This window comes from Lutzomyia longipalpis, chromosome 4 (assembly GCF_024334085.1).
Source record: "Lutzomyia longipalpis isolate SR_M1_2022 chromosome 4, ASM2433408v1".
Taxonomy (NCBI): Eukaryota; Metazoa; Arthropoda; class Insecta; order Diptera; family Psychodidae; genus Lutzomyia; species Lutzomyia longipalpis.
Window position 1 is genome coordinate 16,876,073 of NC_074710.1, and position 26,336 is coordinate 16,902,408.

The 26,336-nt window shown below is 36.2% G+C and overlaps 2 protein-coding genes across 2 annotated transcripts in view; both read left to right on the forward strand.

The window, feature by feature from the left end:
- The window catches only part of LOC129795284 (toll-like receptor Tollo), a 650,843-nt gene that overhangs the window by 516,377 nt on the left and 108,130 nt on the right, over positions 1–26,336 (forward strand). The window lies entirely within an intron of this gene.
- On the forward strand, positions 11,332–15,458 carry LOC129795201 (uncharacterized protein K02A2.6-like). The gene has a single exon (XM_055836288.1). It carries the CDS (start codon positions 11,370–11,372, stop codon positions 15,456–15,458), a length of 4,089 nt encoding a protein of 1,362 aa, XP_055692263.1. The 5' UTR covers positions 11,332–11,369.

Sequence of the window (26,336 nt, forward strand, 5' to 3'; positions counted from 1 at the left end):
ATGATTTTTTTAAATAAAATTAACATGGTTAAGCGCGTAGCGCCCACGCAAAGAGCCAAACTACGCGAAAATGATTTTCTTTAAAATAAAATTGATATGGTCAAGCGCGTAGCGCTTTTTTTTATTTTATTATGTTATTTTATTATTTTATTAAAAAAAAATCATTTTCGCGTAGTTTGGCTCTTTGCGTGGGCGCTACGCGCTTGACCATATCAATTTTATTTAAAAAAAATCATTTTCGCGTAGTTTGGCTTTTTGCGTGGGCGCTACGCGCTTGACCATATCAATTTTATTTAAAAAAAAATCATTATCGCGTAGTTTGGCTTTTTGCGTGGGCGCTACGCGCTTGACCATATCAATTTTATTTAAAAAAAATCATTTTCGCGTAGTTTGGCTCTTTGCGTGGGCGCTACGCGCTTGACCATATCAATTTTATTTAAAAAAAATCATTTTCGCGTAGTTTGGCTCTTTGCGTGGGCGCTACGCGCTTGACCATATCAATTTTATTTTTAAAAAATCATTTTCGCGTAGTTTGGCTTTTTGCGTGGGCGCTACGCGCTTGACCATATCAATTTTATTAAAAAAAAATCATTTTCGCGTAGTTTGGCTTTTTGCGTGGGCGCTACGCGCTTGACCATATCAATTTTATTTTTAAAAAATCATTTTCGCTTGGTTTGGCTCTTTGCGTGGGCGCTACGCGCTTAACCATATCAATTTTATTTAAAAAAAATCATTTTCGCGTAGTTTGGCTTTTTGCGTGGGCGCTACGCGCTTGACCATATCAATTTTATTTAAAAAAAAATCATTATCGCGTAGTTTGGCTTTTTGCGTGGGCGCTACGCGCTTGACCATATCAATTTTATTTAAAAAAAATCATTTTCGCGTAGTTTGGCTCTTTGCGTGGGCGCTACGCGCTTGACCATATCAATTTTATTTAAAAAAAATCATTTTCGCGTAGTTTGGCTCTTTGCGTGGGCGCTACGCGCTTGACCATATCAATTTTATTTTTAAAAAATCATTTTCGCGTAGTTTGGCTTTTTGCGTGGGCGCTACGCGCTTGACCATATCAATTTTATTAAAAAAAAATCATTTTCGCGTAGTTTGGCTTTTTGCGTGGGCGCTACGCGCTTGACCATATCAATTTTATTTAAAAAAAATCATTTTCGCGTAGTTTGGCTCTTTGCGTGGGCGCTACGCGCTTAACCATATCAATTTTATTTAAAAAAAAATCATTTTCGCGTAGTTTGGCTTTTTGCGTGGGCGCTACGCGCTTAACCATGTTAATTTTATTTTAAAAAAATCATTTTCGCGTAGTTTGGCTTTTTGCGTGGGCGCTACGCGCTTAACCATATCAATTTTATTTTAAAGAAAGTTATTTTCGCGTAGTTTGGCTTTTTGCGTGGGCGCTACGCGCTTGACCATATCAATTTTATTTTTAAAAAATCATTTTCGCTTGGTTTGGCTCTTTGCGTGGGCGCTACGCGCTTAACCATATCAATTTTATTTAAAAAAAATCATTTTCGCGTAGTTTGGCTTTTTGCGTGGGCGCTACGCGCTTAACCATATCAATTTTATTTAAAAAAAATCATTTTCGCGTAGTTTGGCTCTTTGCGTGGGCGCTACGCGCTTAACCATGTTAATTTTATTTTAAAAAAATCATTTTCGCGTAGTTTGGCTCTTTGCGTGGGCGCTACGCGCTTGACCATATCAATTTTATTTAAAAAAATCATTTTCGCGTAGTTTGGCTCTTTGCGTGGGCGCTACGCGCTTGACCATATCAATTTTATTTTTAAAAAATCATTTTCGCGTAGTTTGGCTTTTTGCGTGGGCGCTACGCGCTTGACCATATCAATTTTATTAAAAAAAAATCATTTTCGCGTAGTTTGGCTTTTTGCGTGGGCGCTACGCGCTTGACCATATCAATTTTATTTAAAAAAAATCATTTTCGCGTAGTTTGGCTCTTTGCGTGGGCGCTACGCGCTTAACCATATCAATTTTATTTAAAAAAAAAATCATTTTCGCGTAGTTTGGCTTTTTGCGTGGGCGCTACGCGCTTAACCATGTTAATTTTATTTTAAAAAAATCATTTTCGCGTAGTTTGGCTTTTTGCGTGGGCGCTACGCGCTTAACCATATCAATTTTATTTTAAAGAAAGTTATTTTCGCGTAGTTTGGCTTTTTGCGTGGGCGCTACGCGCTTGACCATATCAATTTTATTTTAAAGAAAATCATTTTCGCGTAGTTTGGCTCTTTGCGTGGGCGCTACGCGCTTAACCATGTTAATTTTATTTAAAAAAATCATTTTCGCGTAGTTTGGCTTTTTGCGTGGGCGCTACGCGCTTAACCATATCAATTTTATTTTAAAGAAAGTTATTTTCGCGTAGTTTGGCTTTTTGCGTGGGCGCTACGCGCTTGACCATATCAATTTTATTTTAAAGAAAATCATTTTCGCGTAGTTTGGCTTTTTGCGTGGGCGCTACGCGCTTAACCATGTTAATTTTATTTAAAAAAAATCATTTTCGCGTAGTTTGGCTTTTTGCGTGGGCGCTACGCGCTTGACCATATCAATTTTATTAAAAAAAATCATTTTCGCGTAGTTTGGCTCTTTGCGTGGGCGCTACGTGCTTAACCATATCAATTTTATTTTAAAGAAAATCATTTTCGCGTAGTTTGGCTCTTTGCGTGGGCGCTACGCGCTTAACCATGTTAATTTTATTTAAAAAAAAAAAAAAAAAAACGTTTTCGGGTAAATTGGTTCTTTGCGGATAGAAGTGAAGGTTCCTCTTCTAAGGAATTACTTAGAATCCTTGAGGGAGGAAGAAAAAACCGTTTAAGAATAATTAAAGAGATTGTTTTTAATTTTTGTCCAAGAAATCAAAGAGACCAACCCTTCAAGAAGGCTCTAATTTTGCAATAAAATTTTGCAGAGCTGAGAAGGGAGGTTTCTGGATTTTTTTTTTTTTTTTTTTTTTTTGAGAAAGTTTTCATTAAGCCATGAGGCCCATTTTTGTTTGACTGATGGTGTGAATAAATAAATTCATTTCCCCAAAAAAGATTCTTCGCAGTAATTGAATGATTTTTTTAATAATGAAAAAACACAAAAAGTAATTTCTTTAAAAAGCAGTGTTTTTTTGTTTTATTTTTTTTTTTCGAAAAGCTTTTTGGGCATAGGAATGGTTTTATCAAGGGACTTTGCGCTAAAGAAAAGTTTTTATTTAATTTGTTTTTTAAGCATTTTTTTCTTAAAAAAAATTATGTCGAACTTGAAAGTGTTAATGAAAGAATGTGTTAACGAGACGTCATGTTTCATCAATGTTATGTTTCACATGACGTTGATCAGGTGAAATCGAAGAAAAGTTTCGATGTTATTTTGGAAGTGATTTTGACTGTGATATTGAGTGTGATTATTTTTGGTGATTTAGTGTTATTTGCAAAAGATTATTTAAAAAAAAAATTAGTTATGAATCTTTTCTTAGGGTTATTCAATGAAAATTGTGTGTGGGGATCGTGTTGAAGTGCAAAAAAAGTGCTTTTAAAAGTGCACGAAAAGTCAACAATGGAGCCGTCATCTTTCAAGGTAGGAATTTTCTTTGTTATTTTCTGTGCGTCCAAGAACCAAGGCAGACTCCCCCTTGATGATAATTTCTCACCAAGAAAGTGTCTCCAACTCATGTTAGTTAGGAAAATGAGTGAAAATGTTGAGTGAGAAAACTCATGTTTGTTTTTCATACGCGTATGGGGTATGCGAAAATTTCATCGCAACCCAGTGTGCATGAATAAACATCGACAAAAATCATGGCCCATTTTGATGTAAATCCTGAAAAGATCACTTTTCATTCAAATCGAAATTGGACCCTTTATTTTACATTTCTCATAAATCCCATGGCATGCAAACGCTAAGTTATTAGTTTCTGCGTCTTCTCATACCAAAAACACCACACAATTTTATTTCTATGCTGAGTTATAAGCTTTCAAAGTTGGTCCATATTAAATCGACCACCCTGTACTTACGACAAAAGAAAACCACCCGCATTGTAGATAGCCATCCACCCTCTCACATTCGCATGGGAAAGTATTTTTGGGAAAAAGGGGAAAAATTCCTTTGGCTTCTATATGCGAAGAGAGGGTAGTGCGGAGAAGGAGAAAGAAGGAGAAGAAGAAAAAAAAGCTGAGCTTTTCACATTTTGAGTGGCACTTGGTGAAAACAAGTGGATAAGAGGTGAAGGTAATCTCTGAATCATCACTTCTCTGACCCCATCCACTCCACATGCAGCATCGCACAAGACATTGGCCATAGTACTGCCATAAGGGTCATGCGAGTCAATTTACTGGGAATCACAAACACACAAAAATTCCAAATCTCACGCAACTCATTCGCCTCACTCATGGTATCAAAATTAAAGGGAAAAAATTTGTGGTAATTGGATGAAGGATAGAGGAAATTAAAGAAGAGTCAATAATTGTAGCTACATAAAAAGTAATGAGATTGTCTTCAATAATTACGCAAAGAAAAGAAGAAAGGAAAAAAATTAAAAGAATCAGATGATTTTTTTAAGGTAAAAAAAGGTGAATGATCACCTTTTTTTAAGGTGAATGATAAGCTTGCAAAAGAAAAAAAACCACGCCTGTAATCTTATTCTCGTGAAGCATATGTACACAGATAAAATTAATTCGTTCAAATTTATTGTAAGGTTAGTGTAACGGTTAGAATTTTTTTCATTTTTTAGTGTAACGGATAGAATTTTTTTTTCATTTTTTAGCGTAACTGTGTGGAAAATTGCAAAATCCTGCAAATCTCTGCTGGGGCATCCTTTGCAACATAAAATGCATCCGATGAACCGCAATAGACATTCCTGGAACACTGCTAAGTAATAGAAATTGGGTGTAACGGATAGAATATTTTTTCATTTTTTAGTGTAACGGATAGAATTTTTTTTTCAATTTTTAGCGTAACTGTGTGGAAAATTGCAAAATCCTGCAAATCTCTGCTGGGGCATCCTTTGCAACATAAAATGCATTTGATGAACCGCAATAGACATTCCTGGAACACTGCTAAGTAATAGAAATTGGGTGTAACGGATAGAATTTTTTTCATTTTTTAGTGTAACGGATAGAATTTTTTTTTCATTTTTTAGCATAACTGTGTGGAAAATTGCAAAATCCTGCAAATCTCTGCTGGGGCATCCTTTGCAACATAAAATGCATCCGATGAACCGCAATAGACATTCCTGGAACACTGCTAAGTAATAGAAATTGGGTGTAACGGATAGAATTTTTTTCATTTTTTAGTGTAACGGATAGAATTTTTTTTTTCATTTTTTACCGTAACTGTGTGGAAAATTGCAAAATCCTGCAAATCTCTGCTGGGGCATCCTTTGCAACATAAAATGCATCCGATGAACCGCAATAGACATTCCTGGAACACTGCTAAGTAATAGAAATTGGGTGTAACGGATAGAATTTTTTTCATTTTTTAGTGTAACGGATAGAATTTTTTTTTTCATTTTTTAGCATAACTGTGTGGAAAATTGCAAAATCCTGCAAATCTCTGCTGGGGCATCCTTTGCAACATAAAATGCATCCGATGAACCGCAATAGACATTCCTGGAACACTGCTAAGTAATAGAAATTGGGTGTAACGGATAGAATTTTTTTCATTTTTTAGTGTAACGGATAGAATTTTTTTTTTCATTTTTTAGCATAACTGTGTGGAAAATTGCAAAATCCTGCGAATCTCTGCTGGGGCATCCTTTGCAACATAAAATGCATCCGATGAACCGCAATAGACATTCCTGGAACACTGCTAAGTAATAGAAATTGGGTGTAACGGATAGAATTTTTTTCATTTTTTAGTGTAACGGATAGAATTTTTTTTTCATTTTTTAGCATAACTGTGTGGAAAATTGCAAAATCCTGCGAATCTCTGCTGGGGCATCCTTTGCAACATAAAATGCATCCGATGAACCGCAATAGACATTCCTGGAACACTGCTAAGTAATAGAAATTGGGTGTAACGGATAGAATTTTTTTCATTTTTTAGTGTAACGGATAGAATTTTTTTTTCATTTTTTAGCATAACTGTGTGGAAAATTGCAAAATCCTGCAAATCTCTGCTGGGGCATCCTTTGCAACATAAAATGCATCCGATGAACCGCAATAGACATTCCTGGAACACTGCTAAATAATGGGAATTGAGGGGGTCATATGATTTCTAAAGGTTAAAAAGAGAAAAAAACTGCTCGAAACCCCTCAGAACGAATAACAAACCTTTTACAAACTTGGAGGTAAAATGAGAATTACGAACTTTGAAGATGAATTCTTACCAACTTTTACCTCCAAAAGGAGTTGAAACCCACTTTTACGAACCTGGAGGTGAACTTCCCCATATAAATGCATAGGAAAGTAACGAACCTTACAAGAAATTTGACGAACTTTTTACGAATTAGTTTTATCTGTGTACGTAAAGCATTAACACATGAAACATGTGCACCTAAAACATATGCTACATAGAGATGATAATCTTTTTTAAGGGTAAAAATCTGCCTTTAGGCGTGCAAATTCACAAGAATTAAGTTCAAATCTCAAAAATAGTCATAAATAGGAGTCCAAATGGAACTAAAACTTTACAAAGCACCCAGAGTGCAGTAGAATGCAATCAATACCATTTAGGACTGCATTTAAATTGCAATCAAGTACAACTGCGCGCTTCTAGAAGTATGCAAAATTCATACAATCCCTCTCCCTTTAGATAAATTTTCAGTGTCGCTTTTTGGAAAATAAAATTTATCACAGAGAGATTTTTCTCCAAAATTGCTCTCTCTCTCTCTTTCGTGGTGAAAATTTATTGCATGACTGAGCTCCACCAACCATATATAGGAGAGTTTAGCACTAAAATCCCAGTCTAACCAGAAACATATCCAACAACAAACCCCCATATCTATGCAGCAGATGTTTGGGCTATTTTCACAAAATTAACGCATCTTCTTTTGGACTTTATTAAATACATTCCCCGCACTGTGTTGATAACGCACAAAAACAAACCAACTCCCCCTCAGGGTTGGATGGAGCCCCAAACAGTTGGGGTGAGATGGATTAAGTGCTGTACAGCAGATTGAAGTAATTGCGTTAATTTAGCATTTTGGGGGCTTCCAAAGCTGAACTCATCACATTGCCCCAACATTGCTGCGTGTCACTTTATCAACGAAGAGGACCGAGCGAATGGCTTCGTCTCAAGAGGATCCTTTTCTCCTTTCTCCCAAAAAGGAAAGCATGAATAATAAAATAGATTTTTCTGCGTTTAAAGGAAAAAGGCAATTCAATGACTTATTGCCTTTTTTGCATGTCATAAAATTTGACAAATGGGTTTAAGAAAATGTAAGAATCTCGAAGAAAATTCATCTCTTGGTGTATTAAATGTTGCGAAAGGAAGCATTTTTTTCTTTTTTCTCATCCTTTTTTCCAACGATATAATGGAAAACATCCTTTTTACGTTGTCACTTTACATGAAAAAAAACAAGCGATTGAAAGTCTCATGATTGATAGTTTTCAATAAAAAATAAAAGTTTATATCCTTTTTTGAAGAGAAGAAAAAATGGAGAATACAGTGGTGGGTATAAAATATTCTTTAAAAATTAAATATGATCAAAGGGCTGCTATTGTGAAGTGGTATTACTTTGGGATTTTTTTTTGTTAAGCTATTATACGCTTCGATTACGATTTATTAAAAAATACACCTAAAGCCACGCCTCCATGGTAAGATATTATTTCTTTAATAACATGAAGCATATGCTTCATGTATACAAAAATTGTAATACGTATACAATGCAGCTTGTTTTTACTTCAATTGCTTAAGAGATTTAAACTTTAAAAACATATATGGTCAACCCTTTAGTAAAATTGACCACAATTGTTGGTGTTTTGTTTTACATAAAGTTTATGCATTAATGCTTCAATAGATGGAAGTTTTTCCTTTTGGCTAATTAAAACAAAATCAAATCCTATTCAAACTATAATAAAAATAACAAAAAAAGGAGAAAATAAGTTAAAATTTAAGGTGAATCCTTAATGGCTTTTTGCAATGATTAACCCCATACTAGTCAACCACCCTCACCACCCCCCCATTTCATTTCATGCTTCTCATTTCACACGGCAGGGTGCAGAACCGCAGTGTTTAATACTAAATAATTTAATGCATCGAATGCAATTTCATGCGTTAAATGCATGGCTTGTGTGCGCCTAAATATGACGACAAGGTGGCGAGGAGCAGGGGGGCTGTGTGGAAGATGATGTTTTACAATTCATGATGCAATCATGTGATTATTAATTTAGGACAAACCCCTTTATCAGCATACAAACAATGGTTATTGCATTTCGGGTTGATTCATATAACAATGAAACCGTGTGCATACATTTATTGAACAAATATTGATTTGTCTCTAAAACACTTCACTGCAGCTGCTACGCTGTGAAATTGGTAGTAGTACAACGCTCTGTAGGGTTAGGATAGGTTTTGCAAACTACCTAAATATTAAATGCGTGGAGCTGAGAATAATAATAATTAGTAAATCATGCTGAAAATGCTTCTGTCGGAGATTCAAAATTATTTTCCCGCGCCTTTGTCCCACGCAACGTGGCACGCGGGCGGCCATTACTTTGCGCGTCCTTCCCCCTCTTTGGCATTGGAAAATATACAATTCCGCAGGATAAACAAATATCAATTCCGAGGGTGTTAACTTCAGGCAAACAATGAACGATGAATATTGCAAATATCAATTATGCCAAAGTGCCGTGTGCTTCAAATATTATTCATCATCTTTCGCCAACACCGCACATGCAAAATCTCTCTCCGCATTGTACTCCGATACATGTAGCAGTCTTTATTTTTTATTATTCATATAGGTACCTTCAAGTACCATCGATCAAAATGCGTGTTTATCAAATTAATTGATTTTCTCTGAATTCCCCGAAAAAAAAATTAAATAAATAAATTAACATTTTGCATAAACAGAAAATATGCCATTCAAACATCAGTAGCAGCAACAACCACAAATAAAAATCCTTCGGGGGATTGTTATTTATGAAGGGTGCTTTAAAACATAATAAAATAAAAATTAATAATTTAAAGAGAATTAAATGATAATGTGGATGACAAAATGAGTTTTTTGATTGACAAAAAGGAAGGTTTATTGGCTGAATTTTATTATTATTTTTTTTTTGGAAAACTCATCAACAATTCTCATACAATGGATTTTCTTTTTTGCATTAAAACAACCATAGAAGCATTTTCATATCAAATATAATGACATTTATGCAATTTTTGAAAATGAATCATATGCTTGAGAAAGAGTGCAAGTTAAATAAATTATTTTTTAAAGGATTTTTTTTACATTAGGTCATTTTGAATAAAATATATTTAACTTTCGTATTTTAAGATTGTCAACAAAGTTATAATTATTTTCAACAGGTATTTTCTTATTCCGTAAGAAAAAGTATTATTAAAATGACGGAATCAGAAGATTAAAACTTAAATGATAAAGAAATGGAATCTGCTGACAGTATAAAATAGCTTGCTGACAAAATTAAATATTTGCTGACAATTAGATATTTTGCTGACAAAATCAACACTGGTTAATATTAAATAATTTACATGAAAGAATTAAACGAAGTTATAACAAAATTGTAGATTATCCAAATAGAACTAAAAAATCTTCTAATAAAGTGGATTATGAGAAAAAATTTAAAGATGTTAAAAGGATCTGAATTCTGCTGAATGGAATAACATTTTTTTCTTACGAAATTAAAAATTTTTTGCTTGTTAATATATTGAAAATGTATGTAGTACACAGTGCAAAAGTTGTGCTTTTTTAAATTTCTTTAGTTGACAAAATCATCTGCTGAAAAATAAAAAAATCTGCTGATAATAAAGAATTCCGCTTTTAAAATATCTCCTATCAATTAATCGATTTACTGATATATTTTTTGAGAATCTTTTTACAGAATTAAAAGACTCTCTGTCGAAATTTAAAAATCTTCTGGCTAAAAATAATCTGCTGACAAATAAAATAAATTCTTTACAGAATAAAAGAAATTCAGAAAAATTTCTGACAAAATAAAAGTGCTTTCATAAAAATTTTCATTAGAAAAAAAAAAAAACAAAAACAATTCCACTTTTAATCACAAAACTATCCACTTTTACTTTCCATTAAAAAAAATGAAAGATTCAACAATCTTTTCATGTTTTCATGAAACTCCTGACGTGTTTTTCCAATGTAATTAAAACAACACATTCAGCTGTGGAATTTCAGGAAGAAAATAAATCTCACAGCGGACACAGATCAATCTCCTACATACGACACAATACGCCGGGCTATCTATATCAATGGGAAATGAACTCTCTCTCCACCCACCCTCAATTCAATCACCGTGAATTTACAACACTAAATCTCCTAATTAATTTAACTATATGGTATTTGCTTCTAAAACATATGCATACACTACTACATGATTCAACCCTATAGTGTGCTTTTGGATTGAGAAGGGAATAGCCTCCCCCTCGACATATATTGAAAGTAATTCAATTAAAATGGCACGCTCTTTATGCAAATTCTCGCATCTGAAGAGTGTAATGTGTGAGCACACAGGCAGGGGGGGCTGTAGTAGGACAAGGAGGTGGTAACAGCATGAGAAAGAAGTCCCCGCGTGAACGATAATCCCACCATTACATTCCATCTATTACCTACCAAACCCACCCCTTCTCTTATTTAACACATTGCGAGCATTCACCCCATTCCAAATCAATCACCATTAAAAAGCCCAAGACCGGAAAAAAGGGTTGCAGGCAGTGCTTTGGGCAAGAGTGACAGACCCCTCGGTTTGATTCCCTTCGCCTCGTGCAGGGGATATTATGTAGGTACATACATATTGCGATGAATCCTTGCTTAAATTGGATTTAGATCATTTTTCAAAATTTCCTTTTAAAAGATAAATTGTCCAAACGGTCAAGTTTTATGCTATAAAATATGCAAAAAGTGGCAAAAGTATTGCAATTTAATTGGCCACCACTGTTTTTGAAGTTGATATTTCTCACCTTAAAATAATTCATCTTACCGTCTCCAGCAACTCTTGTACGTCGAGCTACGGGTAAGGCTGTCTCTTGGGGCCAGTGAAGACGCAATTAAATTTGAAATGCTTGTATCATACTGTTGTAACGGTCAATATTCAAATATCATTCCATAGAGGTCGCCCTCCCCCACATTGTCATAATGTATTCATTCTCTGGGTGACGAGCGAAGAAGTAAGACGTGAAATAAAGAAGTAGTAAGAAAAGAAGGTGTTTTAATAAGAAAAGAAGAATATATCAGTGGCGACAGGATGGTTGACGAATACCAGCAATTGGCCCAAGGGGCTCGTGCAGCAGATGGAAGAATGAGGGGGCTGGAAGCGCCCCAAAATAGGGTGAACGTAACGCCGGCCATGGCGTTTCCGACGGATATGGAATTTTTTGACCCAGCAAAAGGCACATGGTCAAGGTTTGTGGCAAGGATGGAGGATACTTTCGAGGGATTTAATGTCACTGAAGAACCAAAGAAGAAGAGCTTGTTGATTCACTACATGAGTTTCGCAGCATACAATCAACTTTGCGACAGGATCCTTCCACGTGTTCCAAGAGATTTGACGTACAAAGAGATTTGCGATGAAATGCGGGAATGTCTCGACCCGGAACCTCTGGAAATTGTGGAGATTTTTAAATTTCAAACGAGGAAGCAAAAAGAAGGAGAAAGCTGCGAAGAATTTTTGGCAGCTTTGAGGAAACTTTCAACGCACTGCAAATTCGGCGAAAATTTGAAGAAGTCACTGAGGAACCAGTTCGTTGTGGGACTTCGAAACAATGCAATTCAACGTCGCCTTCTGGAGAAGAGAGATCTAACTCTAGAGATAGCATTGGACACTGCCAAGGCAATGGAAATTTCTGAGAAGGGAGAGGAAACTATCGCAAAGAATCCGAAGGAAGCAGGAGAGGTTTTGAAGATAGAGGACAGAAACAACAGCAACCGTCCATCCCAGCAACAAGGCAATGCGGTAGAGGAAGCAAGAGGGGCCAGGAAGAAATGCTTCAGGTGCGGAGTGAGTACACATCTTGCAAATGATTGTAATCATAAAGATAAGACTTGTTTCACTTGTAATAAGAAAGGGCACTTGTCTAAAGTTTGTATGGGAAAAGGGGAGGAAAAGAAGAAGGATGTAGGAGAGAAGGAAAAAGAGAAATTGAATAAAGTGGAAGATTTGTTGTATGCGGAGAGTAAGTCAGTGGAGAAGATAATGCTAAATGTAAAAGTAGAGGGAAAAGATTTGGCTTTTGAGGTAGATAGTGGTTCCCCCATCTCTGTAATTAGCATGAATTGCAGAGATAAAATGTTCCCTCGTTCAAAAATTTTCGCGACTGTGAGAAAATTTGTTGGATTTAATGGCACAAAGATTAATATTGTGGGATTCCTGAAGGTATCAGTCAGGGTAAAAGAGTATGAACTCCACGGCTTGAATCTCTATGTGGCGGAGGAATCCTCAAAAATTCCTTTGATGGGCAGGGAATGGGCTCGGAAAATGCACTGGTTGGATTGGAATGAGATCATAACAGTAAATAAAATTCAAGAGGATGAAAGGAAGGCGGAGAAAGAGATGGAGTTAGCGATAGGAAAATTGAAGAAAACTTATAGCAAGGTTTTTGAGAATTCATTGGGCAAAGTAGAAGGATGCAAGGCAGAATTGAAGCTAAAGGATGATGCACAACCAGTTTTCCTAAGACCGAGGCGAATTCCATTGGCTAAGAAGCAAGCAATTGAGGATGAAATAGAGAAGCAAGTGAAGAATGGAGCTTATGTGAAAGTCAATCAGAGTAGATGGGCTACCCCAGTTGTAGCTATCCCTAAGGCAGCAGGAAATGTGAGACTCTGTGGAGACTATAGCGTTACGTTGAATCCGAATTTGATTGTGGATAAGCATCCTCTTCCAACAGTAGAAGAACTTTTCGCAGACATGGCAGGAGGAGATAAGTTTTCCAAGCTGGATCTATCCCAGGCATACATGCAGTTGGAAGTCCGAGAAGAAGATAGGGAGCTTTTGACAATAAATACTCACAAGGGGCTGTATCAACCAACTCGACTGATGTACGGAGTGGCGTCAGCAGTGGCAATTTGGCAACGAATTATGGAATCTATGCTACAAGATATTCCTGGCGTGAAAGTATTCTTGGATGATATAAGAATAACGGGAAAGAATAATGCGGAACATTTGGAGAGGCTGACAGAGGTTTTGAAGAGACTGCAAGCGAGGAATATGCGAGTGAACTTTGAGAAATGTGAATTTTTCGCAAGCAAGATCAGCTATTGTGGGTACGTCATCGATAGAAATGGTATCCATAAGGACCCGACGAAGATTGAAGCCCTCATGAACATGCCACGCCCTAAGAATAAAGACGAAGTAAGGGCATACAATGGGTTTGTACAGTATTATGGGAGATTTTTTCCAAATCTCAGCACAATAATAAGTCCGATTACTAATCTGCTCAGGGATGAGGTTAATTTTGAATGGGACAAAACGTGTGAAGATGCATTCAAGGCAATTAAACAGGAAATGAGTAAGGATACCTTTTTGGCACATTATGACCCGAATGAGACATTGGTTCTTGCAGTGGATGCAAGCCCTGTGGGGGTCGGAGCCTGCCTAAGCCATAGGTACGAAGATAAATCAGAACGGCCACTATTTTATGCATCACAGTCACTAACGGATACTCAGAGGAAATATGCCCAGCATGACAAGGAAGCATACGCCATAATTTTTGGAGTAAAGAAATTCTTCACGTACTTGTACGGAAAGAAATTCGTGCTTATCACAGATAATAAAGCACTGTCCCAAATAATGAATCCTGAAAAAGGAATTCCAGTATACACAGCATTGAGGATGCAACACTATTCGGTGTTTTTGAAAGGATTTGACTACACAGTTGAGCATCGCACTTCAGAATTTCACGGGAATGCAGATGGATTGTCAAGGTTGCCTCTACCGACCACTTCAGAATACGAAACAGATGACCCAGAAGTAGCACAAATTAACCTAATGGACAGCCTTCCAGTGATGAGGAACGACATTCGACAGGAGTTGGCTAACGACATTGAAGTAGCAAAACTGATCAAAGGATTGCGTACAGGAGTAAAGATTAGAAAAGAGGATCGGTTTGGAATTGATCAGGAAGAATTTTCGCTGAAGAACGACTGTCTAGTGAGAGGATTGAGAACGTATATTCCAGGAAGATTCAGAAAAACAATACTGCAAGAGCTACATGAAGGACATGTAGGAATTACGAAAATGAAACAACTGGCAAGAGCATACTGTTGGTGGCCATCTCTGGATAAAAACATTGAAGAATTAGTGCAGAACTGCACACCTTGCCAAGAAAACCGTTCAAATCCACCAAAAGTACCTGTTCATGCATGGGAAGAGCCGAACAAACCTTTTGAACGCATTCATGTAGATTATGCGGGACCGATACACGGTAAGTGGTTGCTTATCGTAGTTGACAGTTACTCAAAATGGCCAGAGGTAGCTGTGGTGACGGATACGACATCTGGGAATACGATTAAAGAATTGCGGAAAATTTTTGCCACCCATGGCCTACCTGAACAGTTGGTTACGGATCAAGGACGTCAGTTTATCAGTCAGGAATTCGAAGAATTTTGTAAGAGAAATGGGATCGATCATAAAATGGGAGCGCCATATCACCCAGCTACTAATGGACAAGCAGAACGCTATGTGAGGACTATTAAAGAGAAGCTCATGATGCTGAAGGATGTCAGTCAAGAAGATGTGGAACTAAAGTTGTCTTCGATACTCCTTAACTACAGACGAACCCCCCATAGCACGTCGGGAATATCGCCAAGTGAGAAACTCTTCGGTAGAAAAATTCGTTCAAGGTTGGATTTCATTTTGCCGGGGGAGGAGAGCGTGAGGAAGGAGATTAAATACAAGGAAAAAGCTGGAGTTCGAAAGTTGAACGTAGGGGACCGAGTGGCAGCTAGAAACTACAGACAAGGAGGAAAGAAGTGGAGTTTTGGGACAATATCACAAAAGCTGGGTAGTCTTCACTACATGATAAAAATGGATCAAGGAAAAATCTGGAAGAGACACATAGATCAGCTGCGACGTGTCGGAGAAAAAGTAGGTTTGGGCAGTGTTGAAGTGGATGAGTACTGGGAGATCTCTGAACATGAAGACAGTGCACGGGAAAGGTCCACCCCTGAGTTCCCTATTAATAATGAAAATGAAGAGGATAGGTTCGAGGATGCCTTGGAGGAAGTTCCTCAACCAAAGGACGATCTTGCCCTGGAGGTTTATATTAAACCACCAGAAATACCGGAGGGAAGACCTAAACGTAATAGAAGACCCCCTGATCGTTTGAACATCTAAGCCGAATCTTTTCCGAGGGCGACCCTTGTATATCATGTGAATTTAATTGAGAACTTCATTTTTTCTCGAGGGGAAGGGTGTTGTAACGGTCAATATTCAAATATCATTCCATAGAGGTCGCCCTCCCCCACATTGTCATAATGTATTCATTCTCTGGGTGACGAGCGAAGAAGTAAGACGTGAAATAAAGAAGTAGTAAGAAAAGAAGGTGTTTTAATAAGAAAAGAAGAATATATCACATACAAACAAATCACCAAAGACCTGGCCCATGGCAGAGAAACCCTCAGGAGGCATACACACACGAAGATCGACAGACAAGAGTGTGAGACGTTTGAGTTTAATTAGATTTTAAGCATCCCCCTGTGTCGTGTTCAATATGTTATGTACCCAAAACTCCATTGCAAAGTGATTGAAATCATTGAGATTGTGTCACAACTGATTTGCAATTTGCAAACTCAGAACTCGCTTCTTGTTTCCTTGCTTAAAGATTTCCTTGATTGATTTCCTTAGTAAGGAATTTTTAAAGAAGAAAATTTAGCTCAATGTTTTCTTGCTTTGGAATTTAGTTCAATCGTTAAGACGTTCGAACTTAGAAAGAAAAATCCTAAAGGGTCAAATCCCAAGTTGAAATGAGATTTTAATCCCAAATTTTCAATGTGAAAACTTGCAAGAAAAACCAAGATTTTCCTAACGGCAAAATTATGATTTTCTTTTAAAACTTTTCACGTATATTGTGCTTGAATATCATTTTAGAGTTCTAAAAAAAATATAATCTCAGTGTGGGTGAAATTGTAAATGAAGTAGGGTGATGGGGTCGATTGGGTGATTCGGATTGTTAACAAACGCACCAAACCAAATGAATTTCAATTATTTTTGTGTAAACAATAAGAAAGTGAAGAAGGAATCTGAATTGATTATGTTTACTTGTACCAGGCGTACTGCCATACATATTCATGTACATATATATAATTTCTCCTCCATATAGCTCCTCCAGTTCTCACATCTAACCCATGAGAGAGTTTTTATTATTCCCCCTTCTTTCTTCTTCAATATATTATTCCCAAAAAGTTCAATATACTTGAAATTTAATCGTTTTTTTCTTCTTCTTCTTTTACTCATTACCACATTTGCTGCTTCTTTTTCTACTTCTTCGTAAAACTATACGCGGTGATGGTTGTTTGGTTATTTGAGGCGAAAGAATGCACAAGTTCAGTTGCTCTTTACATTTACAACAAATAAAATACAAGATACTCACTTATTTGTTTATTGCTTGTTCTTTTTGGGACTTCTTGTCTTTACATTTCGGCCTGTTTGCTGCCTTTTTTAAGCCACTATCTGTAATTTAAATTAATTGTAGAGAGGAGGTTTTTCTTTCCCTTTCAACTTCAATTCTAAATAAAACACCGACTGTTGGATTTTTTTTCCTTAACACTTCTTGACGAGAGATGGAAAACATTCTTGAATGGAATTACGGGGATTTATCGGATTTATTCTCTTTTACCTGTGTGAGATTCTTTTTCCCCTCCAAAGTTTCTTTTTAATTTTTTTTAAAATTAATTTAATTTGAATATAAATTTTTTATTCGCAATGTGTGGCTTTAAAATTTACAAGAAAGTTCATTAAGAGCGATTTTCACGTGTGCTCGCACACATCATCACATACAAAACCCCAGGATTGCTCCCCCTGCTCCCCATCGTACGCGTACAGAGAGCATTTGGGTGGCGGCAGTAGTATGAATGTATGTTGACATGAGACCGCCAACAGCGAAAACCTCAAAAATTCAATTCCAAACTGGCGGGAAGGCGCATTTGCCAGCCAATTCGGCGGTGGCCCCCAAAACTCAAAATCCATTATAATTGCAATCCACCATTTGGGATGATAATTGTATTTGTGGCTAAAACACTGCTGGATGCTGCACTCTCCGACCGGTAAGGAGAGAACCCTTTTCTGCCCCTTTTTTTCGTGCCCATCACCAACGCACCAGACTGAAAATTTATTTATTCACGAGGCGGAGAGATTTAAAGCAACACTTTTATTGATTTTTGATTACTTAATTCAATTTAGAAATGAAAAAAAAATCGTGAAAAAATAAAAAAAAAGAAAATATAAGAAGTCTATTCATTTTTGTTCTCTTCATGACGTCAGTCTGGATAGAAAACAGATTTTCTGTTCTCATAGGAATTTGGTGGAAAAATGTAGGAAATATGCTCAGAAACGCACAAATCACGCCTCAATCGTATCTTACATTTGATTAAAATGCATTGAGTACAAGATTGAGCATATGCTTCACACTGATTAGACGATAGGGTTTTAAGATTAGATTTTCAATTTTCCACTGAAATCAGCTGAGTTTTATCAAAATTTGTTGAAGAACGCGCAAATCACGCCCTAATTGCACATAATTTGCTCTCTCAAGATGCGTATAAAGCATATGCTTTTGTGCAACAATCAATAGTAACTTAAAAAAAGAATACAGCATTTAACTTGAAATTTTTTTGAACGACTTAGAATAATTTTACACTGAGTTTATTATCTGCTTATGCTTTAAAGCTCATTATCCCTGACACATTTATCTTCGTTCATTTTTATTAAATCTTTTTTGCTACCTAATACTTGAATCCATTACGCTAATGCTTCTTTGATAATTTTTGAGAAATCTCAGCTGATATCAGTGTGGAGAAATCATAAAGTCTTGAGATTTTCTTTTATTGTTGTATATAAGATCTTATCCCGATTCTTCCCTCTAATGAGTAATTTTCTCATACAAAAATGAATAAACTCCTTTTAAAGTCAAACGTAATTTTCACTATATTCTTGCATTTTTTTTATCACACTTAAAAAAAGTTATACCAACAAGAGTTTGCAGTGATTTTATTAATGTTAAAGAAAAAAAATCCTTTGAGAAACTTTTCCATTTTCATCATCGACACATGCGTGCAAGAAAAGGGGATGGGGTAAAACACAACAAAGCAATATACTGAAGAGGCGCAATACATAGAGGAGGGAAGGAAAAGTGAGAGAAGGGTGGAAAATAAATGAAAATGCCACTGGCTAAATTACTAATTATCGCAATTTTGTGTTTTCCCTGCGGAAGTGACTTCAAAGACAAGTCGAGTGAGCATCCCTTTCCCCCCTCTCCCTTTTTCAGTTAAAATATTTGAAATTCCACAAGGAACGAAAGGAGTTTTCATCTCCTTTTGACTTGTGGGAGGCGCCACCACATTCTTCGGGTACAAGAAAAATCTTTTTTTTCTTTTGGTTTAAAAGAAAACCATCTAAGGTGGAAATTCTAGGGCGTTTTAGGGTTCAAAGACAACTTAGCGGCACGTTAGAAAAGGGATTTTGCTTTATCCTGCAGAGGAATTAATTGGATCTTCGTGTGGAGGAGTTTAATGCCATTTCTTGGTGAGAGTTGAGCGTGAACGGGAGGTGGATGAATAATTGGAGGATGGAGAAAATCCTCATCATCAGAGTCCTTAACATACTTTCAAAAGGTCCCACCTGGTCGCTTACCAGGACTACACACAGAGTAGCGAGTCTTTATTCAATTCTTTTCCCGGTGATTGTGTCCTCTTCATCTTCCTCTGCAGAAGAGAAGATGGAGTTAGCGCAACACCCCATCCTTGTGGGAGAGAGACTTTTCCTTTGGACTGCAACTTGCCTAATTAAAATTCTAATTATAACTTTGAATAAACTTTTTGAAGGTGTTTTGTCATTTAAGTTGACACCATGCGGAGGAGGAATGAGGAAATGGGATTTTCTTTGAGCTCCTGCCCTCTCCCTTGTTCTGGATTTGTTCTTGTATAGATTGGGAAAGAGAAGAACAAGGAGGAGGTAGTAGGAGGAGTTCGATGGAATTTTAATTAAAATCCCCATTGATTTTCACATTTGATGGTAATGAAGCGTGGTTGTCCTGCAGATGAGAGATTAAACTTCGATTTACATCCAAGCTACTTACGCGTGTAATTTATGAAAGGATTCGATCTCAAATGGGTTGGTGCGGGATTAATTTCAACAAGAGATTTATTGACATGACACGTATTGTGTTTGGGAGGAAAATACGCAATTGACGGCTGGGTGGGAGTTGAAGAAGTGACCATGATAATATCAATTTAATACATTTCAGACTAATCAATTGAGCTGGAAAAATTTATTTGATTTATAAAAATGATTTTTCTACGCCTTAATCTATTTTCTAACTAAATAAAGACTGATATATTGCTTCAAAAATATTTTTTTACACCATGCCATGTAGTAAAAGTTTACCCGGCTGGCCAATGCAACTGATAGTTTGTAGGGAAAAATATTCTTTTTATTCTATAATAAGACTGGTTCGTATTCGTAAAAGGAGAATAAATACACTTTGGTCTAGCCGGGTAAACAATAATTTTAGTGCAAGTCGCGTAAAAAACTATTCTCAGGGTATTTTTGTTCCGGTCTCTTCTATATATAATTTATACTTTTTTTTTGTGAATTTTCAAACAATGTTAACGCTGTAAGAACAAGAACCAATATAATAGAATCCTACTGGAGAAATATTTGTAAGAGTTATTCAGATAGCCCGTTGGACGCCTAATTACAGTAACTGATAATTCTGCATGTTAAGCGACGTCTGTTCAATAAGTAATTATTATATACATACCCGACTGGCAAGTTTTAATAATATTCTAATTAGTTTCTTTTTCTACATTTCAGTAGATCATATTGGAAAATGATTCCATGCTTTATTTTCCATAACACTAAATGATAGCATAAACACAGCCCTAAAATGAATAGACTCCTTTTTTTTGTTAAAGTAGACACTTTGTACAAAATTGCATGAAATTTTTTCAAAAATTTAAATAACCTATCAATCACTCAAAGTGCATTTATGCAAAATTTATTAAATATCAAAATTGCTACAGCATGGAAAAGACTCTACAAGACGTTCTATGTTTTATGCTTTACAAGATGACAATGTCGATTTTCTGCTCAGAGCGTCATAAAACAATTTGCAGGATGACATTATGGAAATTATTTTCATATATAGAGTTCTCTCGCAGAAAGTGGTGTGTGTGGGTGGTGTGTGCAAAAGTCTGTGAAACATCCTTTTTCACCTCCCTTCCCCACCGGCTCGTCAGAAAAGGAAATTCTCTAATGTCCTGACACTTTGCCAGTAAATTTTCCCTTTAGGCGGTACACACGTAGTCCATCATGGTAAAAATCTCCTTTTAAATACTTCCCTCACAGCAGTTATTATTTTGTCATTTTGCCTTTCGTACTAAATTTCATTCAAAAGTTTGTTTTTTTTTAACTGAAATATATACTTTTCTATGTACCTACATATGTATATAGTTTTAAAAAATAATAGTGTGATATTTTGGTTTAGGGCGTTGACAATAAAAGTGGCCTTTATGGGGAGAAGTGTCTCTCGCCTGGCTTTTTTTTTAAATAACAACCCCTAATTGGAATTTCATTTGAAAAGGGCTTAATTACGATTTTTGGGGTAACATCACTGTGCGTGGTTTGAGGGGGTAGTGGGGGTGGGGAATATTTTCCAGTCTATAAATCCAGCTTGGAGCACGTTCCATTATCCCATTTGGTAAACTCTCATCCGGGAGTTTATGTGTACACTGGGTAAACACATCGATCTGTTGACAGTAACATCCAACGAGAGGAGAGCATACATTACTAATATTCCATTGAGCCCTATAAACCCTTTATCAAGTACACTGGATGCTATGTAGGGAAAAAAATCACAGCTCTCTGTGTAATTGGGTTGATCAGTTAATCTGTAGTTCAGGCAGTTTGTTCGTTTTAATTCAAAATTTAAAAGTGGAATCTCTCGGAAACACATTAAACGCATTAAACTGATATTATTTGGAGAAAAGATTTGTCACTAGTTGGCGCTGATGATGGCGTGGGGGAAGCCTAAACTGCACTCTTAGCAGCCATTTTATTTAAAGACTTTGAGTACAAAATAAATGGGAAAAAGCTGTCACTTCAATGAATTGTTTCAATCAGCGAAGAATTAAAGAATATTCGTGGAAAATTAAACCTGTTGAACACGTCAAAGAATCCCCCAAATCGTATAAAAACGTGTGTATATAACCAAATCTACACGCATAAATTAAGGTAATGGATTATAGAGGTGGCAGATGGAAATTCTGCATTCTCTTTCCTCCAAATTTAACCCAAAAATAAATCCACAGAATAGACGAAAAGTTCGGATAAATCATCAATCATTCATCCACTACCGGAAAAGTTGGAGGAATTTCTTCAGAAGAATGGGGTATGTGTGTGTATGTTTGCTCCATCAGCGATTCAGTGGTGCAAGTAATTGACTACCCAGCCCTCCATCAAATTGTTCCCCCAGAAACTCCTCTCTCTCCCACTCCCCCCCTCTCTCTCTCTCGCGTATTGTTTTCCCCAACAATATATACTTCCAACTTACACACAATTCAAACCAAATGTATGCGTTTAATATTAATATCAATTGGAAATTTCATTCGCAGTTTATTCTTCGGCATTTCTCCCGCATACAAAACTTTATCTTTTGTTGTTTACTTGATATGCTCTGCTATACCGCATATGAGATGATGGATCAAATATTTGATGAGGCCAAAAGTTTCAACTCGTTGATTAGTTGTGAAGAAGTTGGTGGAAGACATTCAATTTGTCGAAATTGATGCGTTATTGCTTTCCTATTGGCATAAAAGTAAATAAAAATATTAAAAATCAATTCCCCTTACTATCGTTAAGTTTTGAATCTGGTTTACTTTGCGGATTTTCCGTACCGTGGCGCGTGAGTCGCATGTGGGGACGCTCAAAAAAACGCTTGATTTTAAATAAATTGAGATTGGAGTCAATTTTTGAGGTTTAAAAGCCAATTTACCATGTTATTTTGGAGAATTTAATTTTAAAAGCAAAAATTGCTTTAAAAAAATAAGCCGGCATGATGTTTAGGCGTCCGTCCTGTGCCACAAAACGTATAAAAATTGCTGTCAATTTTTAACAAGAAAAATAATTTCAGAGTCAAAGGATGTTTTATTGACAAAGAAAATACCAAGAAAATGCATCTCTAAATATTTTTCAAGCTCAAAAGAGAAAATCCTCCCCCAAAATATGCTAAAAAGCCAACAAAATTCCCCACCAAAATACTCAAGTTATTTCCCAAGCTGCTGCTGCAGCTTTTTCTTTGCTTTTGGCATTTTTCTCAGCAGGAAAAAAAAGTTATGTTTTTAAGCTCTTCATCCGCAATGCTAAGATGGTTTTATTCACTGCATTACATCGCATATATTCCCGTATGCAACGATAAATTTCTGCATTATTCTCATTTTCTATATACCTTCTGGGACATTAATTCTTTTATCCTGGGTGCAAAACGGAAGTACACCGGAGTGTATCCTTTTTAGCTCTATTTAATACCCATCCACAACTTTTTTTTTTACTTCGCTGCAGAAGGAAAAAAATGGGAAATGTTGTGCACAGAGCTTTGACAATAAAGCAATATCCTCTACTACGATGGGAAAGCAATTAATATTTAATTGGACCGCACATCAATTCGCAAAAGCGTACCTATATTGTAATTTAATTCCATTGTCGTCGATTGAGGAACAAATAATACACTAAAACTTTCCACTATCAAATTAATTTATTGATTAACGAAAATGCTTTTGTGATAGGCAACTTGCACTACGTAGTGTGTGGGTGGTACGACCGCATCATTCTCAATTCCATTAAATTGAAACAAATTGAAAAATCGAATTAATTCCTTTTGCGCCCTCCCGCTGCTGTAGTTACTCTTGCCTCGTTGTGTGATGGTGCCAAAGGAGTCGAGCTTTTGCAAGTTCAACGCATAAGGGTGGGACGGAGTACTTGAATGCGGTGAAAAGCTCTTAGAAAGAGCACCACACCGCAACAAATCGGTTTCATTAATTACATTGCTTTGGAAGCTCGCAAGTGTCTTCCAAGTTTGGCTCTATTGCTGCTTATGGCTGATTATTTTCAATTTCAAATTAAATGTAAGTTCATGAGTGAAAATGGGGTGAATAGGTTCGTTTTAGTTGTGTTTAGTTTTGTGTTTTGGAATCAAATAAATCGATTATGTTGTAAAAATCCTTCACTATTCATTACAAGAAAAATTAATTGATAAACTTGATAAAGTTAGAAAATTTCAATGCATTCAGCGTCCCCCACGCTAACTGTAGCGCCAACTAGCGGGAAGAATACATTAAAAACTTATTAAACTTGCAGGAAATTAAAAATAATGGCTTCCATGTTATTTTTCACAAAGAAAACTCACAGAATTTACCTCAAGACTCTTGAGGAAGCTTTTCAACAAGGGAAAAAAAGCTCCCGCGTTTGTCAAAGACTCTCCGTGAAGCACGGTTGAGCATTCAACAAAGACTTTGTCAACTCCATGATCTTTAATTGTGGTTCCACATCAAAGAAAAGGAGCAGCCTTGTGGAATTTCTAATTTTGTCTCTCTCTCTCTCTCTGAGAAGAGCAAAAACCAACACCACAGAGCGAGCTTCCACCTCTTCGATTCCAAAAGACAAAGGCATTCGCACTCAAGATTTATATGTATGTATGTATAAAAAATCTACCTTCTCTTTGCGTGCAAGAGCTTTCATGGGGTGTCCAAAAAGTTCTTTAATATAATTTTTACTTTTTAAAAAGATAAAAAAAATGCACGGAGAATGGCAAAATAACCACACAGAATAAAATTTTAATTAGCTTTTTAATTGAATTAAGGGCGAGAATGGGAAAAAATAGAATATGAGCAGATAATATGTAAAGAAGAAAGTTACAAAATGAAGTTAAATTGCTTTCATTTTTTTTGTAATTCAGCAAGTGCCGTGATAATGAATATCATAAATTAATTTGCAATGTCTTTAATTTTGCCTTCACAACCACCCCCACGTATCAACCTTTGGGGATTTCCCATTTATTTTGCTGTTTAAATTAAAAGCGGATTCTTGTTCTTTTCTTTTCGTGGCTCTTCTGTATTTTCCGGAGTGTCTCTGCGTCTGAGCAAGAAGAAGAACTTCTCAGCGAGAAGAAAAGACATTTTAAACGAATGTGAAGCAGGAAATTGCATTTAATTGTCTTGCGATCTTATTGAATTTTTTTATTCCCCTTCATATTGTGATTTGCCTAATTTTCTATTCAAAGGCATTTCCTCTTAATTTCCCCGTTCCCTTCTTCATCGGCTTTTGCGACGCCATAATGAAGCATCCCAGTGTCATTTTTCATCATCCCATTAAATGCGCATTTCAATTTGAATATTTATTCATTAGCAACAGGAAGCTGTCGCATGGTACAACTCCATCCACTGCCATCAAGAAGGGGAATTGAAAGGATATTAAAAACCCTATATACATACATAAGTGCAATGACTGCGAGGAAAGATAATTCATCAATATTGAAAATTATTTTCCCACAAAGAAACTGTGAGATGTAGAGGAAAATCTATATTGAATAATTATGGAAGAAAAATGAGTTTCCCACAAAGTGAAATTTAGAAGAAAAATAAAATGAAAGATAATATTTTTCTCAATGTCTAACAGGAACAAATTCTTTCTACGCTTCGTAGATTTTTTTCTTTTTATCTGTTCTTTGTGAAATAAATCGCAGAAAGCGAAAAATATTGATTTTAACTTATTTTAGTGAAAAACTAAAATCACTTTGTAACAATTTTAAGTACAGTCAGGTATTAGCGTCACGTAGGATGTACTTTTCACACCTATTAAAAATAATGAGTAATAGGAGTAAATTCTAATCAATATCTAACTACATTTATTTGTTTTCTTAAACTGAGAAATTAATGAAAGATTTGCCTAAGACTTAAGTTTTATTAAGTCTTTCGAAACTAGTTTAAAACTCCCTTTGATACACTAATTTAGCTAATTTTAGATAATATCCTAATGAAATCGCTTTAGCAATATTTAAGGCGTCCCCTTATGCGACATGCGCGCCATAGTGCGGAAAATTACTGAAGTTGTTATACCCTGTTGAGCCTAAAAGCAAAAAAAAACATTTAGGACTTATGATCAATCTTACTTTTCAATTGATTCTCCCAAAAAAAAAAAAGTTTTATTTTATTTTCAATTTGCAAACAATTAAGTTTTCGATCTCATGTCCTTGGAAAACTTTCCTTTCAAGGAAGGTAAAATTTTCCACTAAAATGTCCCAATTAAATGGGCCAAAGAGAACAATGTGTGTGAGTGCATGGGAAAAGAGGATTTTGGGGGTGGTATGATGATGGATTACTTCCTGGTTTTGTCCTAAAAGCTACCGTGACCGATAAATTTCACAAATTCATTTCCTCATACTCCCTCTCTTAAAATTTTCCCTCTATACCTGCGGTGGTGGTTTAACCCTCGAAGGTGCCACCACCACAAGTGAATCCCTCACCCCCCCCCCCCCTCTTCGCATTACCCCATTTGTGTCCGAAGAGCAATTTAAAGTATTGCTCAACCACCGGAACAGGATGTAAGTCAATTAATTCAATTAGCATGTGTAGTGGGTTTTAAATGCAAAATGGAATGTAATAGACGGAAATCAATTAGTGTCAATTACGATTTATACGGAATACATACCTCCCACTCCCTTACTCCCCACGAAACAATCACAATCGATTCCCAATAGAGATGATCATTGTATCGTTGCAAATGGAATTTGATTCATTCCGTGAGAGTATAGAGATGGATAAATGTCACACATCTGTCAAAATTTAACGTGCCAGCCGGGATTTTGGGATGAATGGGACGGGGTATTTAACCAACTATGCGCTATCTCAGAGTCATTGGGCGACAACACCAACTCCACCATTTCCCACCCTGCCCTGCAGCGCAAAAGGAAGAGATGGAACTCGCAAGCAGGGCAATTTACTT